Below are 22,047 nucleotides of genomic sequence, written 5' to 3' on the forward strand. Positions count from 1 at the left end.
TATTGTTGTGTAGGATTTTCACTGCATTTTGTGACAGAATAGTCTATACACACTCGTCTTTCTGATGCTACCTTCCGAGTGCATCTAAGTTACCGAGAAATGCAGAAGTTTTTTTTTTCTCTCATTCCCACTCTTCCTGCAGATCTTCGCATCCAATATCTCATTTGTGATGGGGGGGCATGCATGAAATGTTCCAGATTGAAAGTAAAAGTGCCAAACTGCAGTTACAGTCTACAAATTAATAATTTGGTAAATAATTTGATCACTGATGTCCATGTAAACGCAGTTACTGTCTTTCTCCCCTACGTCTGTGTGTTTGTTTTGCCTCTGTGAAAATCAGCGCGTGCCCAAATGACAACTCCCATTTTTAAGCAAAACCTTCCCTCTTTCCCTCCCCCGACACTCCCACCTAAACAGAGCTGGACATGCCCACTTTCCTGCCTTTTTTCAAACTGGATGTGTGAAAACACCCCAAGACAGGCGGGTTTTGTGGCCCTTTAAACTATTAAAATACAAAAAATTTTTACTATTATAAAATGTACTTAATTTTTAAATAAAATAATGATTACAAAGGGGCGACGCAGAGGCGCAGTAGGTAGTGCTGTCGCCTCACAGCAAGAAGGTCGCTGGGTCGATGGTTCGAGCCTCGGCTGGGTCAGTTAGCGTTTCTCTGTGGAGTTTGCATGTTCTCCCTGCATTCGCGTGGGTTTCCTCTGGGTGCTCCGGTTTTCCCCCACAGTCCAAAGACATGGTACAGGTGAATTAGGTAGGCTAAATTGTCCGTCGTGGATGAGTGTGTGTGGATATTTCCCAGAGATGGGTTGTAGCTGGAAGGGCATCCGCGGTGCTGGATAAGTTGGCGGTTTATTCCACTGTGGCGACCCCAGATTAATAAAGGGACTAAGCCGAAAAGAAAATTAATTAATGATTACAAGGCATATTGGTTTCAGTTTTCGCTCAAGTTCATTCAGAATTTCTGGTTTCTGCCTATTTTTTATTTTTATTTTGGTGCATCCCTAAAAATAAATATATCGATAAATCAACATAAAAACAATTTTGAAATGACCTTTCGTCCGCCACAGTCAGGACAGATGATGGGTTGTAAGCGTGTTGTGGTGGGACCTTCAGGTGGCACTGCGTCTACTCCACAAGAGTTCAATCTCCTCAGGACAGTCTGTCTTATGACGTTGTCAGCAGGGACACTCTCCGCTCCACATTCAGACCCTCTGTCCTGAACCACACCAGTGGAACACTGCTCCTGATTGTGTTGTAGGAACCTGCGAGGGACATCGTAATGCTGCAGAGGTGAACTTGTGTATACGTTGGCCTGTGTTTGATCAGCCTCTCGGAGAGAACACACACATGGGTTGTCCTCAGGAATCTGGGGAACTGTCCTTACTGGAGTGTTTATAATAGAGACTGAATTGGGGTTTTGAGGAAGGCTTATTAAGGATCCAAACTCGTCAGTCTCTCCATGGCCAATATCCATGCTCCCAGTGTAAGAGGAGAAGCTTCCCGAATATGAGGAGTGGCTTCCGGTGGCGATGCCGCTGTCTGTGGAGCTCTGCCGTCCCGCCTCCTGAAGGCCCCTAGGGTGAGGGGGTTTGGACGGGGGGCGAAGTCCACCCATCATAACTCCATATATGCGCTCGTCACTGGACGTACTGACTGAACAGGCTGTGCTTTTACATCCTGTAACCAATAAATGAGATGATGATGATGATGATGGTGGTGGCGGTGGTGGTTCGACAGGGGTGGGGTGTCTGACTGGCTCCGGCCAGATCGCCAGGCGGCTGCCCAAGCTGTTATCAGAATGGCTGGCCTCAGAGGACGAGCTGGAGATACTTCGATCATCTCCTGCCAAAGAGGCGCCATAACTGAAGGTGGAGGCTGAGGAGTTATGACAGAGAGACAGAGAGAGGTTAACAAATCACTGCTTGGAGTCTTTTGTCAGTACTGTCTGTGCATTTCTAAAATGTATAACTGATAATGAATCAAGTTATAGCGATGTTCAGTTAGTAATTGGTGGAGCAAAAAGAAGAATTTTAGAAGAATCTTTATTTGGCTCTGTTAAAGACATATGATGAGAAGAACAAACTAAACTTAAATAATAAAATTTTTATTTATTTAATTTTATTTATTTTTAGAAATCTGATTGATCAATTGTTGCATACTCACTCCACTGAAGACATTTATTAGCCAACATATTTAGCTTTTGTTTGTTAAGCCCAAAGATTTGTTTCAAAGCTATTTCTTAAGTCACCAAATTAATAAATGAACAATAATAATGAAGTGTGGTCAAAAAACGGAGGTACATCAACGTCCTATTATCCCATACGGCGGTGTATAAGTCTAAAAATCTGACAGGTAGACAAACGTTTCAATTAAAGCAGATAAAAACATGCGTATAATAAATAATACTTATAAAAATAATAATAACTTTATACAAATGCAAACTGTCATAAATAAACTGAAAAAAGCACCCTGAAGTGAAGAAGGCATGGAGGTAGTGTTTTTTTTTGTTTTTTTTTGGTAGAAATGTATGTGTGTTGCTGTACATCCTGTGTATATTAAGCAATGTGTAATCGTTTGGAGCAGCACAGGCATAATTAACGATCTCTGCGCAGGACTTTAGACCTGCTTTCAGTTGGTCAATAACACGGTCTATTTCAGTTCTTCAAAATAGCAACGCGCCAACAATGAGCCTTAACACACTTCCTTTAAAGAACAACACGCCCATGAGTGACGCAAATGGTTTTGCTATTTAAACAACGTGGCTATTTCACAACGTGAAAATTAGGGTTGCGCTTGGCAACAAATCGCGTCAAACACGTGTTGCATCTTATTGCGTCCGGTCTATGATGATAGGGCGCATTGTCTTTGCAGAGTATTTTACTGCCCTATGAACAAAAACTTTTGAAAGTCTGATGATTGTGTCCAGGCTTTCATGCTTTTCTTTTTACTGTGCTCTCTTTCTGTCGATTTTTAACTTGCTTGTACATATCCCCAATATAAATTCAGTTTTATTTATTACTGCTGACAAAAAAAAATCAATTCCTTCGGAATAAATTTCTGGGATTTGACTGTAAATTATTATCCCTTAAACTGACATAAATAACATTAAATTTCAATCCGCTTGTTAAGTGGTGACGTGTTTTTGACACATGTAATACTGTTTCCGGGTCCAAGCCGCCATTCACTTGAGTGGAGAAATCACTTTTTTATTCATATTGCACATTAAAGTTAATTTTATATAAAGTCATAGTGTACACAACACTCTCTGGGCTTGCTGCATGACAAATACCAAATTTTTAACAATTTATAAAACAATGAATTACTTTCTGGCCATCGGATATTAGGCATGGACATATATTTTGCGATCGTGACTTTAGAAAGTATTAAATCGCTTTGTAAACGTTTATTATTACCATTTCATAAATCTCCCCATAAAGTTGAATAGAGCGTTTGAACCCGGAAGCCGCTCTGCGTGACGTCACACTTAACAAGCGGATAACAAAAAATGACATCAATTTCCATCTAGGATTGAATGACTTTATATGATGGCTTTTATAATCCTTTTATTGTGCTTTGTATAGTCCTTTGGGATCTTGACAAAGACTAAGAACAGTTTTTAAATGCAAATGAACAACGTAATGATTATTCAAAACATTTGGATGAAAGAAATGACATTAAGAAGAGAAAATTATAACAGAATTTGCATTTACAACTGCATTTTCACTGTTTGAAATGAGTACATTGCTTTAGGTGTATATTTAGTTAATGATTTTTGAATTACCTGCACTGCTGTGGTGACTACAAATGGACAGCATGCTGAGTCTTTTCTCCAGCTCACTAGCCTCCTGGCTAATCCGGTCTTCTATAGACGACGGGTTAGCATTGGGGTCTATGGAAACAGAATTTCATTACATTTGAATTAAACCAATACAGTGAGTGTTCATCATTCATACTGTACACACGTGTGCCAACATAAATCCTTACGGTCACACAGAAAGCACCAGACAGCACTGATTTGTCTCTGAGCATTAAGTCATGTACGATCCATCACTGCTGTATCACTGTCTCTGCTGGTAGAATTACCGGAGCCACTAGGCACATTTATCAATTTCCACTGGAACATCACAGACACAGCCTCACAGCAATAATCTCTCGCATAATGTGGATCCAGACTCACACACTAGACGCTTTGAGACCTCCTTTTGAATTTGCCAGTAGGTTTGGTAATCATTCTCTCACACAATAGAATAAATCAGGACACCAAACACAAAACGCTCAAATTAAACAATAAGTCAGTCAGGGGAGAACAAGTAAATAAAAGCCTCTGGAAAACTGGAACAGAATGTATGATAGAAAAGTTGTTATGGAGGCATTCCTACTTTGCACGGTTTAGCTGTACTGTAGATATTTTTGGCATCTAATTAGCATGGAAAGTCAATTTCAAGCTGGTCTAAAGTAGCGCAAAAAGCTTTCAAGCAATGCCAGTGGCAACAAATAGACTGAAAAATCAATACCACACAAGCAAAAACAAACTGCATGTTGTTTTTGTGCTGCAACCCTTTAAATAAATAAAGTGTGTAGCTTTTGTGTTAAAATACTTCATATTATATGTATGTGTAAATCATTAAATGTTCAGTAACATACACTCACCAGCCACTTTATTAGGTACACCTTACTGGTACCGGGTTGAACCATTTTTGCCTTCAGAACTGCCCTTAATCCTTCATGGCATAGATTCAACAAGATACTGGAAAGATTACACGATGCTCAGTTGGTACTAATGGGCCCAAAGTGTGCCAAAAAATATCCCCCACATCATCACACCCCCACCACCAGCCTGAACCGTTGATACAAGACAGAATGGATCCATGATTTCATGTTGTTGATGCTAAATTCTGACCCTACCATCCGAATGTCTCAGCAGAAATCGAGTCTCATCAGACCAGTTTTTCCAATCTTCTATTGTCCAATTTTGGTGAGCCTGTGCGAATTGTAGCCTAGCTTCTTGTTTTTAGCTGACAGGAGTGGCACCAGGTGTGGTCTTCTGCTACTGTAGCCCATCCACCTCAAGGTTGGATGTGTTGTGTGTGCAGAGATGCTCTTCTACGTAGCTCAGTGGTAACGAGTGGTTACTTGAGTTACTGTTGCCTTTCTTTCAGCTGGAACCAGTCTGGCCATTCTCATCTGACATCAACAAGGCAATTGCGCCCACAGAGCTGCCGCTCACTAGATATTTTCTCTTTTTCAGACCATTCTCTGTAAACTCTAGAAATTGTTGTGCGTGAAAAAAAACAACCATGCCATGTTCAAAGCCACATCAATCCCCTTTCCTCCCCATTCTGATGCTCGGTTTGAACTGCAGCAGACTGTGTCCATGACCATGTCTCCATGCCTAAATGCATTGAATTGCTGCCATGTGATTGGCTGATTAGAAATTTGCGTTAACGAGCAGTTGGACAGGTGTACCTAATAAAGTGGCCAGTGAATGTACTTTTTTTTTTTTGCTTGCACAGATAAAAAACAGTGCTGTATACAAATATTAATCACATTATTTAAAGGATTTCATTCTCCTACTTTTTTCTGCTTTTTTTTATTCTGCAGACTATATAAAAACAAATTGACTGATTGACAGAAGCTGATTTTGCAATCAGTGCCCTGCACATCTTATTTATCACTGGCATTATGAACTCATGCTCAACCTTTATTGAATGTCAAAGGTTAAAATACATCAAGTGCATGTAATTAATGACATTTAATGACAGCTAAAACAACTGTCCTGACAGCTTAGCATGAAGTAAGACAGACGAGAACTTAATGTAACGTAACATCGCATGAATCAGAGAATTCAGTGACTGTGTTGTCATAAATACTAAAGTAAACTGATTTTGATTTATGCATTTAGACTTGCAGAAGGCAATCACTGACAATGGTGGAATTTGAGGGCCAAGCATTACTGGAAAACATTTTTCGCCATGATTGCAAGCAATTTCCATTATCAAAAATGCTCAAAATGATTATGTTCGTTGTTGGTCCACAGAAAAATATCTTTATTAAAATATCTTTTAAGGCACAGAAACATGATTCTCCCTCGGACTCTTTTCCTTGTCTGAGAATTTCTGTTACAATAACAAACTTTAAATGTTGCAGTTTTGAGTTTATATATTTTTTATCTGAAATTCTGTATTTACATTATATGGTCTCAGATTTATGACTTTATTTCTTGCAATTGTGTTTTAGCAGTTCCACAATTCTGGCTTTATTTTATGCAGTTCTGACATTGTCTAACAATTAAGGGTGCACAAAAATTTTGACTGTGAAAAAGGTTTAGCTTAATGTACAGTAAATGGTCTCGAATAAATCTGATAGCTCTATTCTATGGTTTATAGAGCATACTGATGACTTTGATGAATGATAATGATACATTTATTCTATTACATTTAATAACACTGTATATGTTATATTGTGTTACTGTCAATAAAAGTGGTTAATTAATTGGATTAAATTTTTTTGAATCTGCAAAAAGTAATTAAATTAAATGTAAAATTTTCCTAAACATCTTTATATTATTTAATAATAAAATTATTATAAAACTTTTGGTTTTGGTATTCGACCATGCACATAAAAAAATTCCTGTTTTGGACCAGAATTTTAATTTCTGTAAATTCCTACTTAAAATATTGAGTTCTCTCAGAATTGCAAGCTAAAAATTGTGAGATACTAACATAAAACTAACAATTCTGTGGAAAATAATCTAAATTGAGATAAAATGAAACTATTAGATGTTAACATTATTTACATTCTATAGACACTCAACATAACAGACAGACAAGGCAAACGTCTCAGACATGAGTGTAGGTGTGCGTGTGTGAGAGAGAGAGCAGGTATCTGTGTGTGCGTTTTTGAGGCTGTCAGGGATTAACCGGTTAACTAGTGGTCTTGACTCATGTAATGCCCTGAGTGAGATTAAACAATAGCCCATTCTCAACCCCAATTCATTAATTTTCTTTTCGGCTCAGTCCCTTTATTAATGTCGCTATAGCGGAATGAACCGCAAACTTATCCGGCATATGTTTTATGCAGCGAATGCCCTTCCAGCCGCAACCCATCACTGGGAAACACCAATACACTGATTCACACACATACACTATGGACAATTTAGCTCACCCAATTGCTGTGAGGCAAGAGCATTACCCACTGCACCACCGCGTTGCCTACCCCAATTATAGTTGTACTAATTACACATATTGCCCTTATATTACAATAAAATAAATGACAGACAGACAGACAGACAGACAGACAGACGGATAGACAGATAGATAGATAGATAGATAGATAGATAGATAGATAGATAGATAGATAGATAGATAGATAGATAGATAGATAGATAGATAGATAGATAGATAGATAGATAGATAGATAGATAGATAGATAGATAGATAGATAGATAGAAAATAAATATAAATAAATAATAAATATTGCACTGGAAGGCTAATAATTTTGCCCTCATCTGCACAAACATACATACATTTTGAAAATCATAATTCAAGCCTCACAATATCAATGTAATGAAGGAAAATAAATAGCATCCATCAAAAATACGTACTCAGAGCATAAATCACCCCTGTAAATGGGTCTATGTAAATGGGTAGTAATTTAGCATACACATTTTTTTCCCCAAGCAACATTACATTTATTAGAAAAAAAGGCCTCGGAGCAGCTTCTGCATAACATTGCTGTTCCATTGATCAATCTTGGGGTTTGAACTATCCTACAAGCTTTGATTATGATTCACATGAACACCTTCAGGCCACACATCCTACTTTTATGTTACTGACCGCGTGTCCGCTCTCTGCAGGTTTCTATTCTCACTGCTTTTGCCACTGTGCAACCTTTCAGCCAGACCTGATCGTTTTATCTCAATATCACTGGCTCAGCAGCTCAATGCAACGATTCTCTGTGTGTCATTGTGGCAGTTTGATCTATAAAATAATATCTCATACTCATTACGGTTTAATATACTATTATGCTTACATGCTAAATCTATCTTGGATCGATCAATAAACTAAATGTGAATCTTGCATTGATTTTTAGGACAATAATTCAGGATTCGGGAAGTCTTGTTAGGTTCCATTAAAATGATAAGTACCACATGAATATTATTATGCTCTGTCAAGATGGAGCCACTGAATGCATGAATTTAAAAAGTGATCGCCATTACAAAGAAAGACTCATTAGAGTTAATTAAACCTAACGAACTCCAGCACCCTGCTACTGCTAGATGTAGAAATCTGCTAGTAATAAAAAAGAACTCAATTTTAACCACTCATAATGGTGACACAAACCATTTCACTAATATTACATTTTGCACTAGTTTGAATAAAAAGTAAATCTGCTTAAAATAAATTACTTATAAATGCAGTTTCAGAATAATTGTTAAGTCTATGTTTTGTTAATAGCTCCAAAATAAACAAAGTAATCAATTGCCAATTTTAGCTTGATTTAATTACCTCTTTAAATCGTTAATTTATTTTCCTTTGTCTTAGTCCCTTATATATCAGGGCTTGCCACAGCGGAATGAACCACCAACTGTTCTGGCATACGTTTTTTACGCAGCGGATGCCCTTCTTACGGTGGCCGAGAGAGCTTAATGTGCTCCAATTTAAGATAAGACTTGCAATTACAAAAAACTAAATTGGATAGAAAAAATGCAGCACATTTCATTAATTGTTTGCATTGAGAAAATACTGTGTTTTTGTAAATTCTTTGCTTTGTGAGAAAATGCAGTGCGCTTTCATAAATTGTTTGCGTTGTGAGAAAATGCAGCGGGTTCTCATAAATTGTTTGCGTTGTGAGAAAATGCAGCGTGTTTTCGTAAAATTGTTTGCATTGAGAAAATGTGTTTTCGTAAATTGTTTGCATAGTGAGAAAATGCAGCATTTTCATAAATTGTTTGCGTTTTCAGAAAATGCAGCGTGTTTTCGTAAAATTGTTTGCATTGAGAAAATGCGTTTTCGTAAATTGTGTTGTGAGAAAATTCAGCGTGTTTTCGGAAAATTGTTTGCATTGAGAAAATGTGTTTTCGTAAATTGTTTGTGTTGTGAGAAAATGCAACGTGTTTTCGTAAATTTTTTGCATAGTGAGAAAATGCAGCATTTTTGTAAATTGTTTGCGTTGTGAGAAAATGCAGCGTGTTTTCGTAAAATTGTTTGCATTGAAAAAATGCGTTTTCGTAAATTGTTTGTGTTGTGAGAAAATGCAGCGTGATTTCGTAAATTGTTGTCTCACTGCTAGAAGTGTCTGTTTTCCCCACAGAAATGTGCTACAGGTGAATTAAGTAAGAGAGTGTGTGGGTGTTTCCCAGTACTGGGTTGCAGCTGGAAGGGTATCTGCTGTGTAAAACACATGCTGGATAAGTAGGCGGTTCATTCTGCTGTGGCGACCCCTGGTAATAAAGGGACTAAGCCAAAGGAAAATAAATGAATAATTTTTTTGAATGTTTTGTGGTTTTTACTCGAATAAGAGCAAAATATCTACTTAAAATACCTTTTTAAAGCATTCAATTGTTAAATTAAGAAGACACCTATCTCTCAAGATTATTATCGTATGAGACACTTAATACCTTGCTTTTAATGCTTCATTTTTGTAGTGATATGTAAAACTGTACCTTGAGTTCTAAGAGAAACATTAAATAATGCAATGTATTTTTAAAGATAGAATTCTGAAACATTACAGTTCAGCAAATTTTTATCTTGTTTATTTTAAGTTAACATTTTTGTGAAGAGTATGCCTTCTGTCATAAATCAGATTAATGCAAAAAAGTGTTTTTTGATAAGAACAAAGGAACCCAGAAAACAAACTTAAAAGGGCACCTTACGGACGTTAAAATAGGATTTAATAATTCCTAATAAATAATCTCTAATGCCTCCCATTTTAAGGCCCACCGCAACCTGACGTAGGAGTGCAGTTTTCCTACCCACCGAAGTGATTGACCGCCGCGTATTAACTTGTCTCTGTAGTAACGCGTATAATCATATCAACAAAACAGGACGTGCGCAAAGCAGTCAGGATTAAAAGATGATTAAGCTCTCTGTGATTATCAGTTTTCATCAAATGTGATCAATAATGAGTTTTACAAGTTATAAAACAGTGCATGTTTGTAAAGAATCACAGCATTTTACCATCTTTATCACCACAGCCGCATGTCAGTAAAAGAAGATGCTTCAATCCAGCTTTGTGGACTTTAAATCAGGTTTATTTTATACATTAGCAAAACGAATATCCATACAGCAGTGGGTATTACCATTTATACTGTCACGTTTGCTATGCAAAAACAGTGCAAAGTTAAACGCGCACATTCTGTGGGTGTGTGTGTCTGTGTTTGCGTATACTTTGTAACGACATTGTGTGTGACTCATCGAAAGTCTTGAATTAACTCTACAACAAATACATTTCTCACAAACGTTACGTGAGATCTGCTTTCTTCATGTCTGTCACTGTGCTGTTTATCTGACAGAGCCGAGGCTAAGATTGAGGCGTACTCTGACATGCCTGTGGGAATGGTGGATGGGGAGAAATAGAATTAAAGCCACAGGCCACAAAAACACCTACACGATGCTCAGAGCTTAAAATCCCAAACTTCTGAAAGGTATAATAAATAATCTGATGGGTGTTTTGGGTTGAAACTTTACAGACACATTCTGGAGACACAAAAAATGTATCTTAAATCTTGAAAAAGCGGTAAAATAGATACCCTTTCAAGGAAAAATAAAAGGCTAAAAAAAATACTATTAGCATTATTGTTATCATCTATGATTGAGATGTGGTGCCAAGTTTCTCCATCTCACTCTCTCTCTCTCTCTCGCTCATGTTCTGCTCAGAAATGAAATATTTGCTGTCCCAAAGACTCCAATTATGTAGGCATATATATAATTGGAGTCTCTAGGGGCTCCAAACATAAAACCTGTGCATTAATTTGGAGCAGAACATGAGGATCCTACGCGAAATAAAGAGAAAGAGTGAACTTGACAGTGCATATCAATCATGTACGGTGCTGAGATGCAGACATGCACAAACAGCTGACAGCTCACACACATCAAGCTAATGAGGCTAGCATTAGCAACTCCGACATCTCTGAACTGAGCTCTTACATCACACACCTCCACAAATATGAACTCACCTGGCAGGACTGGCCGCAGTCCAAACGGCCCTCTGCTTGGCGAAATGCCACGAACGATGCAATCCACCAAAAAACTGATCTGTTCTCCATCTGCACACGCAAGAAAGAAAACCCCGGCCCCTGCAGAGACAGACAGGAGAGAAATAGCTTCTTAACAACTCGAGGCTTGTTTTATTCAAACAGCCTAATGCACCATTTGGAATTCAGATTGAAATTAATAGTCCATAGCTGCTGAATAGAAGATTAATTTCATTAACGACCACAATAGCGGTCACAGGATTACAAACGAGGGAATGTCAAGTCATTCCTCTGAGCAGACAGGAACATTCACATTTCACTGATTCAAAATGAATGAAATACTACATCAAGACAACAGAGCCAAGAGAAACTCAAAGTACAAATAACACAAAGTGCAGGATTAGTTCATACAAAAAAAAAAGAAAAATCTGTTATTAATTACTCACTCTCATGTCATTCCAATGCCATGAGATCAAATCAAATCAAATCAGGCCTTTGTTTGTCACATACATTTTCGTATAGTGAAATTAACCCCCCATCCTCCCCTCTCACCTAGCTCTTGAATTAGGGCAATGTGAGATCAGGGAGAAAAAAGCAATTAAGAGCTCTTCGTTCATCTATAGAACATAGATTGAGATATTTTAGATAAAATCAGAGAGCTCCCTCATCCTCCCTATACAGCAATGGTGAAGAAAGTCCAGAAAAGCAACCAAAACCATTGTCAAGAAATTACAAGTGACTTCAGTGGTTCAACTGTAATCATACAACGCACAAAAAACAGTTGAGCAGAAAATAAAATAGAAAAACAACTTGCAAATTCTATTTCTTCCATGTCAGGTCAGGGTAGCTGCATAATTAATCGAAAAAAAAGATCACAATCTCGATTCTACCCTACACATTATTTTAATTCAACATTTCTACCATTCAACTAATTATATTTTCAAGGTCAGGAGAGAGGCATAAAGGAGGTCACACAAGTCTTCACGTTGTAAATTCGTTGCTCAGCGACATGGAAACCTGCAAGTAGTGTTAAATACTGTATTTATTTATCTATATATTATTTATTTATAAGGTATAATTCACTCCAAAATGTAATTTCTGTCTTACTTTAATGATGTATTTGCGGCTGCGAAATCACATATGAGCTGACGCACGGTTTGTATACTACCATAAGGATGCGCAAGTGCCAATGATATCTACTTTATAATAAAGTTTCAAATAATGTTCAGGCTGTTGCACAGAGCGATCGTTTGGGAGCCGTGGAGGAAGTATGATTTGTCTGTCTTTTTTTTCTTAGTGAAAGTGAAACAAAAGCCGTGCACATCATTTAAATGATTATATCCCATTTTAAAGCTATGATTATGACAAGCATTTGATATGTTTTTTTTTTCTTTCATAGGTAATACAGTGTTCTGCATGGAACTAAATGTTTACTGGGTCAGTATAACTAGGCTACTCTAGCCTATATAATGCTCAATATATTATGCAAAAGGGAATCTGATAATGACAAATGTCTCATTTTATCAGTGAAAAAAAAATTGTTGTCAATGTCAGATAGCAAGATTAATGACCAGGACATATTAAAAGTCTTGTCAAGTCCACCAAGTCTTAAAAAAATTACGCATTTTACCCAAGACCTACACATAGGTCTAATATTATTAATGTTTTACCATATGTTTAACAATAAAAATAGCTTACTCAAATTAACCTTTATTTTACATCTACAGAATTTTAAGAGAATCATGATCTTGATTTAAAAAAAAAATTGTGATTCTTATTTTAGCCAGAACCGTGCAGCCTAGGTCAGGGTGTGCATTTACTGAGGCCAATACAATGCTTCTGTATTGTGCTGCTGAATCTAACTGTGCGTTCACACTGATGGCCTTTACTGCTCCACCAGCGAGTGTCAAAATAAATTGATATGTATTTAAAGAAGCCATTGCAGTATATCACCAAATCAGTTACGTTTCCACATAAAAATAATGATTCTTGCGTGAAAATGTTGCGCAATTTATCAAATTAATTGATTGGCTTTGCTTCACTTATCTAATATGTCCATATGTCCGAAATACTCTGAAGCTGCAATACTGCTTTGTACTGTCATTGCAGCTATCATGAGAATCCCACTTTAAAAAAAAAAAATTATAATAATAATAATATATATATATTAATGCACATCAACTTGCCAGTAACTTTTTTTAATGCATGTCCCTGTAAGAAAACATTGAAAATAATTGAAAATCCGGCGATCAAACTCTTGGGAACAACTGTGCTCCAAACCAAAGTTCATAGGAGTGTGTTCTCTGGACTCTTTTCAAGTGGTGGACTTCAACATTCAGATTGTTTGCCGTCGAACCACGTCATAGCTCAAAAGCATAAAGTTGACTTGATTTCAACTTTCCTCGATGCCCACATTGGCGTGCTGTGCCGCTCCTTGCCACCGGCTCCGACTGAAAATTAATGACTTCTGGCTACTTTAACTTTAACGCTCTCGCCACTGTCGGTGTGAATGCACCATAATGGCCACATTTGTTTGTTCATTCGTTCGTTCGTTCGCTCGCTCGCTCGTTCTTTCGTTTGTTCGTTCTTTCATTCATTGTCTTTTCGGCTTAGTCCCTTTATTCATATTCAACATAGGCTTATTCTGAAAACTTAGCCCTATAAACTGTACATTTCTGGAGATTGCAAATTATGTATCCAGAAGTACGTATGGTTGCATTTAATTTTTTAAATAAAAACTACAGGGCCTTTTGACTTAGTTCCTTTTCACGCTTAACAGTTGACCACTTACCTCTGTATGGACGCCTTTCCCACTGTTACCAGTTTGTCCTGTTAGCTCACCATGTACATCGGCGGACTTGAGAAACAGAGAGGAATAGACCACAATGACAGGCTTCGAGTCCGGTGAAGAATGGTTCCAGAAAGCGGGTAAACAGAATCCAAAAAATGAAAATAATAATTTTTTAAAATAAACTAAATAGTAAATAACATAGTGAGAATGGGGTAAAATCTGAAAATGTGGTAAAAATCAGACGAGAGCTTTTCTATTTTTGGATTGATTTAGAAAATTTTTGTTTAGGTTTAGAGAAGAGGGTGGGTGGGTCAATTCATGTAATTGGTTGGGTTTAAGGAAGGAGGAGGGTGGGTCAGTCAATCAGTCAGTCAGTCAGTCAGTCATTCAGTCAGTCAACAGCGATCTTTTGGGGATTTACGCAAGAACAGCAGGCATGAATGGCACTCAGAGTAATTTGAGATCTCCAAAAACGTTTAAAGTGGCCTCTGGTGGATTCACGAGAACAAAAACTGCAAAAATAAATAAATAAATAAAAATAAAAAACATAGCTCCTGAGACATATTTGGTTGTCTCCAGTAATGTATACAAAGGTACATTTTCAGAAAGAGCCTGGGTTGGATGTATTACCCATAGTTAGAAAGTCACATTTAAATTGGGGTTTTTTTTTGCGCAAAAGGTGTTCTTGGAGCTTTTTATGATTACATTTGAGCCACTGAAGTCACATAGAATGATTTAATGATGTTTTGGTTCGTTTCTGGAATTTGAGATTGTTGCTGTGTATGGAGGATGAGGGAGCTCTCTGATTTCATCTAAAATATCTTCATTTGTGTTTGGAAGATTATTGAATATGAACAAGATGAGGGTGGGTAATAACAATTTTTTTGTGAACTAATACTTTAAAGGCTCATGATTTTCTAATAAGATGTTTTAAAACTGTTTTTGCAATGTAATTTTTACATGAGAAGGTCTTTGTGGTTGTCCTTTAAAACAACCACAAAAATAATGTATAAATTAAGCACAATGTGTAATTTATTTAAATAAGAAGAGGACTGTGTGCCAAAAAAGTCTGCTTTTAGTGCTCACACCTCCTCCATAAAAATGTCAATACCATCTAAAATGCCTGCGACACCTTTCAAACTATAATAAGTGCTGGCAGATGCACGACAAAGTATTACTGAAAAGAGTGCTTCAAGTATTACAGGAAAACTGGGGTTAACAAAGGCATTATTTACAGCAAGATGCATTAATGATTCATACACAGACAGTCAGATTATGACTGTTTTTCTTTGTAGGACGTAATGAGGAAAGAGAATTAGGAGGTCTTTCATCTAGGTAAATATAGTTCTGTCAAATCCCACAGCGTCACTGTGGAGACGGTGAGCAGTATAGGAGTGACAGTCCTTTACAAAAATAACCATAACACCCTTAGAGCTTGGTTTCATAATTCATAAACACACTGGTTGGCTATTAATACTCGAGACATCTGAGCGAGTCTGGTTATTTACCTTGTCCACATTTTAAGAGAATGAAACAGACCTGTTAAAGTAAAGGCCTGTTCAACAATAGCAACAACCATGTATAAATATCGTCCACAATAATACACACAGCAGCCAATAACATTCTGTTTATTATAAGCACACACACTATGCTGATTTAAATGCTCGAACTCTTGGCTGTCAATGTTTTTAGCATTCATATGCGATGTTAGTGATATTGTTCCTCTGTCTCATTGCTATAATATAGTTGTGATGTGAATTCTGCTATGGTTTTATTTAGAACTATACATTTATCATCTTAGAATCATCCTTTGTGTGAACTTTGAAGTGTAGCATTTATTTTAAAACACCCAGATGACTTATCCCATAATTTATGGTTTGCATTTTTTAGCATCACAATTAAATTCTCAGTAGTATCAGCTGTGACACCTCTGTATTTTTTTCTACAATTTTGAATGTGCCAAATGAGACAAAACCTGTTAAAATGACAGCTGTTTAAATGTGGCATAAAGCATTTTTACATACTGTAAATACACAGTTTCCACTTTATTGCATACATTTGGTAGAGTAGCTGTTTGTTAACACAAATATCTAATCATTCAGTCACCTGACAGCAACTTAATAAATAATCAACATGAACTAACAAAGCACCAGAATTTCAGAAAGTGTTTCAGAAACTGAGGATCTACTAGCAACTTCACACACACCCTGTATTTAGTGTTTACAGAGAATGGTTTGAAAAAAAGACAATATCCATTGGCAACAGTTCTGCCTCCACAGTGAACTTTGGGATGTACTGTAATAGGAAATTCACATCATAGGTGTACAGGCCACACATCTGTGAGATTTTATCATGTCAGTCAGTATGGACCAAAACTCTAAAGAATATTTCCAAGACACTGTTAAATCAAAGCTTTGAAGTTTTGAAAGCAAAATGGGGCCCCAATATTCAAAAAATTGTGATAATAAACATTTACAATGTTGATAATGCAACCCACGCTCTATCTGAAAACTTACCTCTATTTACATTTCTGGATGGCACCAAATACATCCTAGGAGCTATGTTTTTTTGCTGTTTTTTTTTTTTGCATATAAACCAGAGGCCACTATGCTTTTTCAGACCTCAAATTTCTCCCGCGAGTGCCATTCGTGCCTGCTTTTCTCACGCAAATCCACCAGAGGCCGCTGTCGACTGAGTGACTGACTGACTGACAGACCGATCGACTGACCCACCCTCCTTCCCTAAACCCAACCGATAGTGTTTTCAAAAGCACTAATTGACCTGCCCATTCACTTGCCTAAACCCAACCAACAGTTTTCAAAAGCAATCCAGAAAAAGAAAAGCTCTCACCTGATTTACCACGATTTCAGATTTTACCACATTCTCACCCTTATTTACTTGTTTATTTTAGTATTCTGTTTTTGTGTTACTTGTTTTCTAGAAATGTTCTTCGCTGGACTTGAACCCCATCCTCCCAGTTAACTGAACAAACTGCTAACAGCAGAAAAGCGTCCATACGAAGGTAATTGGTCTGCTGGTAAGCGCAAAAAGGAAGGACACCATACCACCCCGTAGCATTCTATTTAAACAAATGCAGCCACATATACTTTTAGCTACATAACTCAGGAAAAATGTTACATATGCAAACATCACAGCAGCTATGCACACGTGCTAAACAACACGTTGGGCTGTTTGTAATCTAATATGATTATTTGTTATTATCATCGCGTTGCTTGCCATGTGTTGTTGATGTAAGAATGTATTCAGTTTGATCGGAATATTTATATTGATTATAACGAGCGCCTGTGAGGACTGTCAACGCACACATACACACAAACACACACACACACATTGATCTGACAGCCTTCAGAGCATGACAGGGGAGAGGTGCGGTGCACCAGTCACTAAATCCAGTGTAGGAGCTCTCAAATCGCCGCACATCCTGTCTTTATATTATGCTCTGTGTTTGTCATAAAGTCATCTGAGCTCAATGCTTAGCTGTTCCACCTGCAGTTGAGTAAAACTCACAGCGGTTTATCATAAACTTTTCATCAATCAATTTTCCCCGCAATTGACAGCAAGAACAAACACAGAAGCGTTGTCTACATGACAAGCAGCAGGTACATGTGTTCAAAAGAATCTAAAGCGCCAAATAGGATGAATCTATGCCGCATGTTAAATAATACATTCTGTATCTAGCTTTTCACTTGTACGGTGGCTCTGAACTGTCAAAACACCTCTGAAAAGGGCTTTTTCGGACATGACATATGTACATATGTACATTACTGAAACATATTTTATTCAAGAACATTTGAGCTGGTTTCAGTCCTTAGCTCTTTCATTTTCATCTTATTTAAATATATTTAACTTGCTTGTTGATTAAATCACATTTTTTTATTTAGCCTATTATTTTTATGCAACAGTCAAGTTGCATGTTAATTTGCTATGAAGAAAAGAAAATCATTTATTTTTTGCATGCTGATTTATGTGAAATTGTGAATATAGGTCTATATAATCACCTTGCAATTTTGAAATTATAGCTTTTTTGCTTTGAGTATAGACTATTCAGTTCAAAAGAGGAGTTCAATCTTTTATGAAGTTTGCTATATAAAAATATAACATTTTGAAATATTTTATAATTATCAGCCTATAAAAATCGGCTATTGGCCTCCAAGTCTGAAGAGTTATCGGTTATCGGTATCGGCCAAAAAAATCCATATCTGATCATCTCTAGTATGTACGGTACGGTTTGGTATGTTTTAAAGGCCACCTATGGTGAAAAATTTACTTTTAAAGCTGTTTAGACAGACGTTTGTAGGTATAGTGTATAGGCCGTCATATTGGGGTGATATAAACACACCCAGTGCTTTTTTTTTCAAGTTTAACAACATAAAAACGGTGGAACAATTGGAGCAGTTTTCAGATAGACCGCAACTTGACGTAGGAGTGCAGTCCCCCCGCCCACCAATATTGATTGACAGGTGCGCATTAACATTTCTCCGTAGTAACGCATATAATCATATCAACAAGACAGGACGTGCACAAAGCAACCGGAAATAAAAGGTCTGTTAGGATCATCAATCATCATCAAACGTGATCAAGAGTGAATTCTACAGGTTTAAAATGTTTTTGAAAGTGCATGTGTGTAATAAATTACAGCGATTTACCTCAGCTTTAGTGTACTTTATCAGCACAGCCGTGTGTCAGAACAAAGAAGACGTTTAAATCCCAGTTTGTGGACATTAAAGCTGGTTTATTTTGTACATTAACATAACAGATATTAACCTGTATCCTTTCACATATGCGTTCAAAAAGAGTGCAAAGCTAAGCGCACTGTTTCTCTCTCATTGTGTGTGTGTGTGTGTGTGTTTGTGTGTGTGTGTGTGTCTGCGCTAAGTGTATGTGTGCCCTCGCTGTGTGTGTGCGTGAACTTTGTAACGAAATTGTATGTGACTCATAGTTGCAAACTTGCAAGAAATTCATCAAATACTGATTGGTAAAGTACTTAAGGTATTATTTCTCACAAATGCTACATGAGATCTGCTTCCTGAGGCAGCCAAGGGCGGCGATTGAGGCATGCTGCTGACAGGCACGTTGAAACGATGGGCAGGGAGCACTTGCCTTAAAGGCGCAGTACAAAAAAACAGCAACTAGGTTTTACCAGCAATAAACAGAAACTTCAGACGGCTATAATAAATAATCTGATGGGTGTTTATAGCTGAAACTTTCCAGACACATTCTGGGGACAGCAAAGACTTATCATAAATCTGAAAAAAGGGGTAACCTAGGTGACCTTTAATGTTCATTTCCACAGTCAAAAGGTACCAAAAGGCAAACCATACCGTATCACTTTATAGGTACCCTTTCCAAAGAATACCTAGCACAATAGAATCGCATCAAAAGGCGGTGCTAGATGCGCAGCTGAATGCTATTTTTACAGAAATCTTACTAGCGCATGCAACAGGCCAGGAGAAAAAAGAAAAGAAGCCTTTTAAATACACAGTCGAGACATTACATTGTAATAAAACATATAATAAGCCATGGTTGACCTGAGGGGTATTGCAAAAAAGTAGAATCAAGAAAGCCAGAATAAAAGAAAAAATGCAGCTTGACCTAGTTTAATCGTATCCTTCTGACTTAGTCCATTGCACATCTGCTGATTCAGGATGAGAACGAGTCGATATGTCAAGCCTGATAGCCAGGGTAAGTGTACATTTACTAGTGTACATTTCTTACACTTCTTTTCCGCTGCATTTCTTTACAGACCACGAGATCAATCACAGAATCAATAATGCAAGTATGGATAAAACCAGTTATGAGAGAGAGAGAGGCATATTAAAAAATTAACTATGCCTTAAATGTGACCAGTGGACATTCACGCTACTCTTTAGGTTATCCCAAACAGACATTGCACATCTTTTTATCTGTTTAGTTTATTTTACCAAGTTTATTTAATCTTTATCTATATGATCATTTATATAGCACTTTCATTTATAAATTTTCTTCCTAACTGAGTAACATATCATGAACATAAAAAACATAAAAATATTAAATTTGCTGACATTTCCTAGTTTGTAATTTATATTTTTTGCAATATCTATGTTATCTATATCTATTTTTTGCATTAATTTAAATGAATTATCTTTTTATACCTAAAGATGTCTAAAGAAGTCTTATTTTAATGAATATAACTATAAAAAACAGTTTTTTAAATGCACCAAAAACATTGTCTATATTCACTGAGAAATAGACAAAAGGAGCTGTACACTGTTATGCTGAGCACTGTGTATGTTTTTTCTTTCTCTAATCATTCATCTATTTTTTTTCTCTCTTATCTATATCTGCCACCATATTTAAATCTGAAATGGATATATATGGACATATTGCTACTAATATTTATCATACAAATATTTAATTTTAATATTTGGAAAATGCAAATAGCAAAGAGCATGGAGTTACCGTAAAAAACATTGACAACAAAACTAACATATAAATCGCTAAGATTCATCTTAGCCTAGTTGCCTACTCTGGAGCAGGCTAGCTGCAAATAATAAAGCTCCATAGTAACTTAATTTAGCTTAATATAGCCTGCTTTCATGCTGAGTATATACTGAGCCAAGGCTAAATTCAACCAGAATAGCCTCAAAATCCCAGATTAATCCCTTATCTTACTTAGTGCAATACCTCTCTGAGCTCAAACAACCCTTGTTATCTTTTTGTGACAAACAGCCACATGCCAAGAAGAATAGAACCTGTTGTGTGAGCTCCTGTTGTTGTTAGATTGCCATTTAAGAATATTCAGAATATTGTATTTGCAGTGCTTGTTCATCACAGCACTAAAAGCTGAAAGATTTAAAATGAGATTTGTTTTATTTCGTAGTTAATGCCTAATAATGGCGTACTTAATACAGTGGTAGGGCAGTCTACGAATTCAATAACTTTTACTAACATACTGGCATTCACTGATACACTTTACAATTTGCAAAGTGCAAAATTTCTAATCAGCTAAAGCTCAAACTGAATATTGTAATTACAACAGTGCTGTCAGTTTCAGCTTGTTTTAAATCTCATGACATGTTTTTCCATTGTTGATGCCAGCCAAATTGTTTCACAAATGCCCTACCTGACAGCAGGGAGAACGGCGATCTACAATCTGTCCAAGTCTGTTGACAAACTGAGCAAGTGAACAAACTCACACCCGTTCAGTCTCTGAAATCAAATGAGACAGCTGACACGCTCACTAATTGCACTGCCAGTATGTGTTTTGTCAGCGTGTGTGGCCTGTGACATTGAATCGCGCTAGAAACAGCAACAAGGCCATATTTTCAATTTAATTCACTCTGGCCTAGAGCAGCCAACCGCTGAATTACACTAATGGCAGAGGGAGGGACATGACCTCTGGGTGGCAGAGACCCATCAGAGCTTGTGGTTGTCTGACTATAATGACACTAAAGCACTGGAAAACTTGTATGTGCTTCAGACAAGATAATTATATTATGCTATGTATTCATATGTGAACTTGGAGGTCAGTTTCTCATTTGTGTCACACATTTTCAAAAGGCCTCTGCGATATTGAAGAAAAATGTTATATGCGTTAGAATGCTAAATAACGAGATTTTCAATAAGCAATATGACATTTAAAATTTTATAACCTACATATGTTTAATATTATTTCAGGGAAAATAAGGCATTGCTACAGCTTCTGAAAGTGAACAGTCATGTTTTACCGTTGCATAAAACAAATCAGACATTTTAATGACGTAAACAAATAAAATATGACCACCACAAACTTTCACTGGTTTAGTTTTATAAACCTGAAAAGTGCAACCTAAAAAATCTAAACAAAAAACCTGAAAATAGCTTTCTAGAGTATTTCGATATCCATACTAAAGTAGTTATGGATTTTTGCACAAAACAAAACAGCATGTCCACTCTGCTTGGTTTCAGAGATTCACATTGTGAAGTAACTGCATTGCCTGATGTGCTGAAAAGGGTGTGCTAGTGGCAGGCACACAAATATACACTTGTATAAATAATTATAAAATCA

The 22,047-nt window shown here is 36.9% G+C and overlaps 1 protein-coding gene and 1 long non-coding RNA gene across 4 annotated transcripts in view; one reads left to right on the forward strand and one right to left on the reverse strand.

The window, feature by feature from the left end:
- dok7b (docking protein 7b) overlaps positions 1 to 22,047 on the reverse strand; it is a 50,590-nt gene that overhangs the window by 13,126 nt on the left and 15,417 nt on the right. For both annotated transcript variants that reach the window (XM_021476872.3, XM_681035.11), the window contains exons 5-7: positions 11,192 to 11,311; positions 3,797 to 3,904; positions 1,067 to 1,890 (exon numbers count right to left, since the gene is read on the reverse strand). In XM_021476872.3, the coding sequence (XP_021332547.1) occupies positions 1,067 to 1,890; positions 3,797 to 3,904; positions 11,192 to 11,311 (1,052 nt within the window). The remainder of the gene's footprint in view (positions 1 to 1,066; positions 1,891 to 3,796; positions 3,905 to 11,191; positions 11,312 to 22,047) is intronic.
- LOC141386136 (uncharacterized) overlaps positions 1 to 22,047 on the forward strand; it is a 53,505-nt gene that overhangs the window by 3,918 nt on the left and 27,540 nt on the right. The window contains exons 2-4 of one of the 2 annotated variants that reach the window (XR_012407391.1): positions 12,609 to 12,646; positions 13,989 to 14,137; positions 16,942 to 17,022. This is a non-coding gene — a long non-coding RNA (uncharacterized lncRNA). The remainder of the gene's footprint in view (positions 1 to 12,608; positions 12,647 to 13,988; positions 14,138 to 16,941; positions 17,023 to 22,047) is intronic. The other variant, XR_012407392.1, reaches the window with a different exon arrangement.

The sequence above is a fragment of the Danio rerio genome, chromosome 1 (genome assembly GCF_049306965.1).
Source record: "Danio rerio strain Tuebingen ecotype United States chromosome 1, GRCz12tu, whole genome shotgun sequence".
Taxonomy (NCBI): domain Eukaryota; kingdom Metazoa; phylum Chordata; class Actinopteri; order Cypriniformes; family Danionidae; genus Danio; species Danio rerio.